The 9,920-nt window shown below is 38.0% G+C and overlaps 1 protein-coding gene across 2 annotated transcripts in view; it reads left to right on the forward strand.

Annotated features, from left to right (window-relative positions):
- Positions 1–9,620, forward strand: part of prickle2a (prickle homolog 2a) — a 37,431-nt gene extending 27,811 nt beyond the window's left edge. For both annotated transcript variants that reach the window (XM_060882345.1, XM_060882346.1), the window contains exons 3-8: positions 1,113–1,226; positions 4,688–4,825; positions 5,001–5,204; positions 5,682–5,868; positions 6,507–7,460; positions 7,619–9,620. In XM_060882345.1, coding sequence (XP_060738328.1) covers positions 1,113–1,226; positions 4,688–4,825; positions 5,001–5,204; positions 5,682–5,868; positions 6,507–7,460; positions 7,619–8,502 — 2,481 coding nt within the window. In that variant the 3' untranslated portion in view covers positions 8,503–9,620. The remainder of the gene's footprint in view (positions 1–1,112; positions 1,227–4,687; positions 4,826–5,000; positions 5,205–5,681; positions 5,869–6,506; positions 7,461–7,618) is intronic.
- The last annotated feature ends 300 nt before the right edge of the window (positions 9,621–9,920 follow it).

Below are 9,920 nucleotides of genomic sequence, written 5' to 3' on the forward strand. Positions count from 1 at the left end.
GTGTGTGTGTGTGTGTGTGTGTGTGTGTATGTGTGTGTGTAGCATTTGAATCTTGTTTCATCCTTTTTTTCATGGGCAGCAGCTTTAATTTGCAATCAGTTCCTGCAGCAATAACAGGGTTTTGTTTTGTTTTTTTCCTTTCTGTCTCTTATAACCATAGAAATCACTCTGGTCTTTTAAGAACACAAACAGCGATTTGAATTCCTACACAAATCCATGTACGCCAATTGACCTCCTCTGGCTTTATTTTATGGTATTTTTAAGCTATAAGACATTTTGTATTCACACTTACTAAAGGACTTTAGTTTTAATTAGACTCAGCAAACCTTTTTAGTCCCTTTTCAGGAAAATTTGTACTTAAGTTTCACTGCTTAGGAATTTGTTTATCAACAACATTTAAGGCATTATTTTTTCTTTAAAAAAAAAAAGAACAAGCTTCGAATTACATTGTTTATTCTGTAAGTGTGGACACTTGATTTCTCTGACAACTCGATTGCATGTCTCTGCATTAATGACAAATAGGCATCGGGAAACAGAGCAGCTGTAAAAAGAGAAGATGGAGGGATAGAAAAATTAAATGGGTTTCTGATTTCTTTGTTTTTTGGTGAGCTTTTTGCATTATATGGAGCGACTTGGTGAGGAAGTTGATGTGTGATGTGGGTATGTGCTTTGGTTTGTTTACCTGAATATGTAATGTTTGCTATTTATTATGCCAGAACATCTGCTGAGACAGTTATATGATCTATGACGCCACTAGCATGTATGGAAATAAGAATCTAAGGAGATAAAATGCTGCCAGGCTGTATATTAATTTTTTTGTTAACATTTTCAACCCTGGTATATAAAGCTAAATAAGAATAAAAAAAAGGCAAGATTGTATGCCCTAAAAGATTTTTTTTTGTTGTTGTTGAATGAAGATGCAGCTGAAAGCATTGTAATGTTACTATTGTTTATGGTATACTATGTGTAGAGCCTTTTTTTCTGGTAGACATTCATTAAATTCATTTGAAAAAAAAAATACTTTTATGAGTGCCTCAATTAATTTTTCGTGCATGTGTTTGTGTGTGTGTGTGTGTTTGTCTTTATGTGTTTATGTGTGTTTACATGCACAGGTTCACCAGTATTACAGTTTCCTACCTGAAGATAAGGTCCCCTACGTGAACAGCATCGGCGAGAAGCATCGCATTAAGCAGCTCCTAAACCAGCTTCCACCTCATGACAACGAGGTCAGTGCGCAAAGTACTGATGCATTTGTATTATGGTGCAGGAATCTGATTTGCAACCATTATACAAGCGATGAGAGATTTTAAAATTTATTTGAGCAAGCCTTTAATGGCTTTCTAGTAGGGGTGGAAGGAGTACTTAGAAAATCATGCTTTAACTGTTATTTCCCAAAAAGTGTAGCATGAGTAAAGCATAGCTCTTTTAAAAGTACTCAGTAGTGAGTATTTCACTGTACATTTAAAAATGTAATTTACATTTGTGTCATCTTTCCTATTATGTATTTTTCTCAGAACCAAAACACAATGGAATTCTCTTTTTGACTGCTAACTTTGAAAATTTATAATAATCAGTGTTGTGGTATTAATAGAGGTTTTCCTGCAGCTTATTGAATTCTTGCATCCTATTATGAGTAAGGAACGTCGTACCTTAACTTCAGAATTTAACTTCAAAGATTGAGCATGCAGCACAAACTGGAGATTCTACACAAAAGTGAATATACTAACATATACTGTGCATTAACTGATTATGTTCTTAACATGGACATAAAAAAAGATTTGTCACTACTTGAAAATAAGGCTCAAAAATAATGAGCTTACATTTTGATTTTTTTGTTCTTTTTCATTATGAGCTGATTCTTAAAAGGTGTACTGTCCAGCCTGGGATTGATTAGGTGTTGGTGAGGACAAGTAAAAAAGATGCTGGCATGCGGCAGAGACATCCGAGAGTGTGTTCGGTCTGACGTTTAACTTTTTTGCCAAAGGGAATATGAGTGAAGCAGTTCCATCTCCCCTGAGGCATAAGCCATGTATCCATTGGATAATGATATAGAGCAACTATGAGATGGTTATTTTAGAAGTTAGATAAAGCTGTTTCATAAGTGTTGCAGCATTTACTACAAGCACTTCATATGACCTGAATTTTCTAACGTTGTTTCACAGTCTGACTGTACAGTCGGCAAAAAACTAAAGAGGTAGCTTAACTCCACACAAACCCACACAGTAGTAGTAGAACAGTGAAATGCCCCATGACAGCTGACCTTTAAAAAACTTTTTAACAGAACTTGGCATAATATCTATTTTATCAGATTTTAACTGCTTTAATGATGTGGACCTTGACTGTAAATGATATTTAAAAGTGGGAAGAATAATTGCACTAAGGAGTTCTGGAGGTTCAATAAGCTCCCTAAAAGTGCTTTTGTAGACCCTGCTGCAGAGTGTAAATAAGGGCAAGCCAGACCTTGACTGAAACTTACATCTTTCTGAGCTTTGAATCAAGAATTCAGGAGGTGGGATCTCATGTGAGTGTTTGTTTCTAGCTGAAGGATGTTCAAAGTAATGGTTACAAGCTTCATCGCAGAGCAGTATTCAGAGAGAATAGCAACTTCAGCAATATTTATCCTATAGATGAAAATAAAAAAGAATGTTATGATCCATTTCATTCTCTCTACAGCACCGTACACGCAATTACATCTAGGGTTGTTTGGTTGATTGTACTGCAGCTTGCATTCTTGCACAATTTCAGTGTTGTTGGCAGACCATCTGGTTTTATTGTATAATGTTTGCCATAAAATACCCCACATAAATACATGCTGTCCTTTGCATTGGATGCATCCAGAATAGTCACCAAATTAAGGAGGTGGCATGCACAATGCTGATGCTTGGGTAGATTCATCAACCCATTCTTAGTGTTTAAAATAGAACAGCTGTACTGAACCTCAACTGCACTATCTTTATCACTCTCCACAGTCATTGCCTCAGCACCCCAATGTAACTCTGTGGTTATGCTGTCCAACAATCAAGAGTGGTATCTACACTATATAGATGACTACAGTAATCTCAGCAATCATGCTTTCCATGAGCTTTGCAACTAATTTCTAGATTCTCAGCTTCACATTTGGCCTGAACATATCTGGACAGCTTGGTTAAATTGTATGTATTATATTTTTGAATATCCAACTATATTCCAACTATATCCAACTATATTTTTGAATATCCAACTATAGTCCTTTAGTAATGGACTAAAGGCTTTCACAGATGTCCAGATGTATTCATTGTACTGTTTTTCTCTGAAGAAAAAAAATGCAAATCAAAATGATCATCTAACTATCTTACAACTAATATAGCTAGCTTTACTTATATTGATTGCAATTAACAGCTACTTTTCTCACAACAGACCATTAATGCTATTGCTAGCTAGACAGGTACAGTGATTGACAGGGTGAGCTATGCATGCATGTGTTATACCTCAATATGTTCTTTCAAATTAGAGGTAGAGCTCTTGATTGCTGATATTTTGACTGGTTTAGGCATGACATGACATGAAACTTCTTCGTCTTCATCACAAAAAGCTCTTTCAGTCAGTCAGGGATTTTATAATGGCATTATTATAACAGCACTGTTGCCAGCCCTCTGTGTATCCCGTGGGTTAATGTTAAGGATAAATACCTCTAGCAGTGATTTTTAATCAATACTCTCTTTAACCCACAGAACAAATGCAAAGAATAGATACAGTACATTTTTTTTTAAATTGAACGAATTACAGCAAACACAGTAAATACAACTATACATAGGAGTTTTGAAATCAATGGATTTGTTCCAATTATTTGGAACAAATATTTAATTCCAAAAAACAATTACAAAAGTCTTGAAGATGGATAAATGGATTGTGTTGCGGCAATCCATAGTTTTTTTGGTTATGTTTTTTTTAATAGTTTAAAAGAATTTGGTTTAGGTGTTTGAGGTCTGATGCATGTTTTCTAGCACAATTTGATGTGATGGGGCTGATCGTTCTCCTCAGCCAATCAGCACTGCCTGAAATAAAGTGTAATGTATGACATGTAGGACATAAGGAAACAGCTGATTGAGGAAAAATAGTGCGGAAAACTACTGATACAGCACTTAAAATATATACAGTAAGATTATACTATTTGTAAACTATGTACTAAAGAGTATAATTGAGAAAAACTAACCATTACAGTAATGATAGCATTTGTTATGTTACATCCCTGATTTCTAACCCATATGTTTTGTTCAGGTTTGGTTGAACATTTAGTTGAAGACAGTCTCAGTGGAGTCAAAGCACTGGAGAAACCAACATATTTATGTTAGGATTTGATAGTGTATAGAACAATAACTAGTTCTATTTTGAAACAAATTTTGTATATATAGTGATTCCCTCACGGATTTGGGGGTGCTTGGAAGTAACAGGGGTGTGAGTTTGCCTATTTGCAGTTTTAAATTGAGTGGGAGGAGGTACAGGAGGCTCTGTAAAGTGCACTAACATGTTACATGGTCTCTAAGGATATAAGTGCTGTTGTTGCTTGTTAAAAAATGAAACTGTTGAGCTACAGCAACTTTGTTGACAACATAATACTAAAAGGTATTTGATGAAAATGATGATGATGATGATGATGATGATGATGATGATGATGATGATAAATAGGGTTGTTCTTGGATGTCTTTAGGTGCGATATTGTAATTCACTGGATGAAGAAGAGAAGAGAGAACTGATGATCTTTAGCAACCAGAGAAAAAGAGACAACCTGGGCCGAGGCACCGTCCGCCCTCTCCCTCTCACCATAAATGGAGCTGTTTGTGAACAAGTATGACAGTATAGTAGATCAAAAATCCCGATCAGACCTATCCCTGATCTGACTGCTATTTAAAATAATTGTACTTATTTTTACTATTTTAATAATACCCAATAATATGTTGCTTGTTCCTTGTTGGAATTTATTCTTTTTTTTGTATACAATTTTTCTCCTTTTTATGTTTTAGTGTGGAGGCCAAATAAATGGAGGAGATATTGCCGTATTTGCCTCACGTGTGGGTCATGGATTGTGCTGGCACCCGCACTGCTTTGTGTGCTGCATGTGTGCTGAGTTGCTGGTGGATCTAATCTATTTCCATCAGGATGGAAAGATCTACTGTGGCCGCCACCATGCTGAGCGACTCAAACCACGCTGTTCAGCTTGCGATGAGGTCAGTCTGACAGCAACAGCTTTCAAGCAAATAAGTCATGCATGTCTGAGATTTAATCCTCTCAACAGACCCCAAGCTTAATTGAACTTCACACTCCATTACTCTACCACCTTGACCTCCTTTTAATCCCAAAACCATAAGCTCAGTGATAAACAAAAACTTTTAATCCATGAGGCCCTACTGTACTTCTTCAAATATTCACTAACCCAGAACTACTGTTTTAGCCAAAAACACTTTGGGCTATCACTGTTGCAGCAGGGAATGTCAGACTCATGCTAAGTGCTAAAGCTTTGGTTAAATAACAAAAGAAAATCACAAAGACTGTGTTATTAGGTATCAAAGCTTAGCATCAGGGAACAACTTGGGATTTTTCTGATTTTCTTCACAAAACTACTTTGTTGAGGATTTAAATGTTACTGATCTTTATTGCAGGTTTCTCTTTTTCTTTTCTAACATTGTTTCCTACCATGTCTATAGATTATCTTTGCAGATGAGTGCACAGAGGCAGAAGGAAGGCACTGGCACATGAGACATTTCTGCTGTTATGAATGTGAAGCTCCACTAGGTGGCCAGCGATATATCATGCGTGAGGGACGGCCTCACTGCTGCAACTGTTTCGAGTCACTCTATGCTGAGTACTGTGATGCATGTGGAAAACATATAGGTATATTACACAGTAATCTCTGTTGACCTCACCTTTTTTTTTCAAAGTAGGCAAAAACAGATCTGTAGCAGTGAGAGAAATAAATCAAACTGATCAAAAACATGTACAGAACATCATGTAGATAAAGTCACTGTCAGTTAGACAGATGCTTGTGTTTTTTGTCTTTTTATCTTTTGATTGGGTTTTCTGGTGGATCATTGAAAACGGTTCATATGAACATTTGATTGTTTAAAAAGATGAAGTTTAACCATTAGCTGTCTGGAACACACGGCCATAACATTGTCAAAGTAGAATTTTTGACAGTGATAAAGAGTTAGCATGAATTGGCATGGTATTAGCATAAAAGGTTCAGAAAATCTATTTTTATTTAGAGCGAACATTAGCATTAATACTAGAAACAGTATAAAAAAATAGCACACACGTTCTTTGGTAAAAAAATAAATAAATAAATAGCATACATGATCTTTGGTAAAAAAAAAATAAAGGCAGAAATAGCATTATATTATTTTTGAATACTGCATGCACATTTCTCTTTCAGACATGATTTTCTATTACATGCACCTTTACACATAAGAGATATCATATTACATCATATTACAAGATTTGGGACAGGAATTCATATTTATCTGTCCCCCTAGGCATAGACCAAGGACAAATGGCATATGAGGGTCAACACTGGCATGCCACTGAAGAATGTTTCTGCTGTGCTCGCTGCCATCAGTCTCTGCTGGGCCGTCCATTTCTGCCAAAGCAAGGGCTCATCTACTGCTCTCGCCTCTGCAGTCAGGGAGATGAGCCTGATCTGTCAGACTCCTCTGATTCAGCTTTTCAGAGTGCCCGTTCACGCCAGTCACGCCGCAGTGCACGAATTGGCAAGCAGGGAGCAAAAAACAACAAGGCAGAAAGTGTCAGGCAGCCATCAACTGGCTCAGCATCTGCAACAGGTGAGCGGCTTTCAGCAGAGGCAGACTCTTTGGTGGTGCAAATGGACCTGCTAAGTGTGTCCAGCCCGGCTCCAAGTCGTACCCCAAACCGCACACCAACAAGAACCCCAAGTAGGACCCCAAGTCGTTCACCAAGCCTGAACCGCAAGCAGTCTGTCTGGATGAGCAGGGATGAGCCATACTCCTATGAGTCCAATCAAAGAGATCCTTCCCCTTCCCCAAATCCCCATCAGCTACGGAGCCAATGCAGTATCCGGAGCCCATATCCTCCTTCTCCTAGCCAACCGCCCAAAGTGGTGAGCCCTCCAGAGTCCTGGCACAAAGAGCAACCAGGCAATAATCCCAAGAAACCACCTGTTATGGCAGCCCTGAGAGGCCACTCTTTTAATGAAAACTGGATGCACCATGGGCAGGAATCTGAGTTCCATCCACCCAAACTAAAGACACAGATGAGTTTCAATGAAGTATCTAGTCATGGTGCTGGGTTCCTGGACAAGCGCAGTGTCAGTGTGCAAGGATTCCCGAGGGAGATGAGGCCTCCACTTCTAAGGAGTAGACATCACATTGGCCCAAGCTTTGGTGAACTGACACCCCTTGAGCAGACTCCACGGGGGTCTGCAGACTCACTGGCCCTTTCTTATGCCACAGGTATTTTCATTCCTTTTCAATCCTCAAACTATTCTTAATCAAATATATTTCAGTTACTTTTTACTGTGAGTGTTAAAAATTCTATGATGTCACGGTCATTATATGACATATATGTAGCTTTAAAAAGATTTCCAACATTTAATTTTGTCCACATTTAGGAAACTCTTTGGATGGGACTACAAGGCGCCAGGAGCACCTTTCTCGCTTCTCAATGCCTGACTTAAGCAAGGACTCCGGTGTAAATGTGTCTGAGAAAAGTGCAATGGGTACCCTAAACTCATCCATGCAGTTCCGCAGCACTGAATCCCTGTCGTCAGTCCCTAGACCTCTTGCAGATCTGGGAATGCCAGTCAGACTGAGGTACCCACCCCAACTCTACTGGAATTCTTCTAGAGGTCTCAGCTTTGATGAGCCAGCCAAAGGTCGCATGGGACTTGCAGGGAGCATGGGAAACGTTCATTCGGTGACACCACGACCACGACGAGCTAATACGCAAGACTCTCCACGACAACAACGGCCAAGGCAACAACACCATCGCAAAAGTCATAAAAGACACAAAGGCCACCATCGATCCCGCCGCTCACGTTCAGATAATGCCCTTCATTTGGCTGCTGAAAACCAGGGCTATCCTAGTGACCCTGTTCAGAGATTCCATGATGACTTTCAGCGGTTGCCCTCAAGGATGTCACGTGACCCTTTTGGGGGAAATTATGCATGTAGGCAGCAGTTTTTCAGGCCTTGCCCTCGAACCACATCTGACTTGACCTTGCAGGACCCTGGAGGTCCAAGACTAGGACAGTACCTGGGCAGGTACGGAGAGCTTGCAGAAGGTGATGATCACTTTTGCTCGACCTGCTCCTCTTCATCAGAAGCATCCGATGATGAAGGCTACTTTATGGGAGAACCTATTCCACGTCCAGTGCAAGTGCGTTATCTTGACAACGAAGAATTGAGGCAGCGTTATAGTCCCACTATGATGAGTGGTCACTCCCAGCTACATACGCGTAGACGCAGAAAGAGTAAGAATTGCATCATCTCATAAGAGAGAGTTTGTACCTGTGTGAGTGTGGGGTGTGTCTCTTTGTGTCTAGACTGTAACCTTATTGAAGCATGATCAAATTATAAACAAGAAAAACTTAATGATGTCCTCTGGAACTTATCTCCACTGTTTACTGTGACAGAAGATGGCACAAAGAAATGCATTATCTCATAACGCAGGTTGTGTGTCTGTCAGTCGGTATGTCTGAGTATGTAACTTTATTCAAATAACTTACTTAATAGATTGTAATCTTACTTAAGCATGATCAAATCATAATCAACAAAACTTGATCATGTCTTCTGGACATTATATTCTCTGTTTACTGTGACACAAGATGACTTCATGTGTGAACAATTTGAATATTACATTAAACATTGTATATTCAAGAACACTTAAGTTCACTTGTAGAAACGTGCAATAAGGACGTGCAATGTACCGGTGGTTTGATACAAAATAGGAATGAGGCTTGATGTACACTGAGGGAACTGCTTTGAGTCAAGAATTGGTATTGGTGGGTTACCATGATAACTGGCTTTCATAACAATTGTATTCTAATCTTGTTTATTCAGAGATGTCTTAAATTTGTGTAACTGTATGTGTAAGGAGTGCAAGATTGCTAACTCAGTCGTGTGGCTTGATCTGTCAATACTGATTATGAAGTCTGATAACGAAGACTGAGGGGACTTGGTTTTAAATGCAAATCTAATCTGCCCCAGCTTCAAGGTAAAAATTTCTTTTTTCGCTCTTTGAATCTGTCTCTCTATCTTTTATTGTCTATTTGAGAGCCAGTTCATCTGGACCCATATACTAGTTATTGTTTCCATTGTTCTAATTGCTTGCACCCTGTTCTATCAATGACATATTAAAATAACTTACCTTTGCTTTTGAGAATAGCAATGTTTGGTATAGTCCTGTTTTAAATGCAATATACTTTTTTTCCAAAGTCCACATTTTAATAATGTTATCTTTAAATTATATGTATGTACAGTGATTTTCAAAAGTAATATAAGTCATGGCTGTAGTATTGTAAATGTTATGTAAATATAGTCTTAAATATTTCTATATTTTGTATCCTCAGAAGCATTATTTGTATCATATTGTAGAGCGTTAACTGCATGTATCCCCAGTTCATGTCTTGTATCTGAATTAAATAATATTTCAATTATCAATAAACTTAGGTATTTATTTCTTTCCATATGGATGGTTGAATAGAGTTTTATGGATGTTTCATGATCAGGTTCCAATGTTTTGATGGATTTACACAGATGTGATGGAATATTATATAAGTGCTCTGAAAATGAATTAAAGTAAAATACTTTTCAATTTTAATGTTTATTGAAATATAAAAATGAATCATATTATATTTATTCATTTTTACCAACAGCGTGGTTGAATTCTCAAATCTAATTGGTCAGTAAGTG

This window comes from Tachysurus vachellii, chromosome 11 (genome assembly GCF_030014155.1).
Source record: "Tachysurus vachellii isolate PV-2020 chromosome 11, HZAU_Pvac_v1, whole genome shotgun sequence".
Lineage (NCBI taxonomy): Eukaryota > Metazoa > Chordata > Actinopteri > Siluriformes > Bagridae > Tachysurus > Tachysurus vachellii.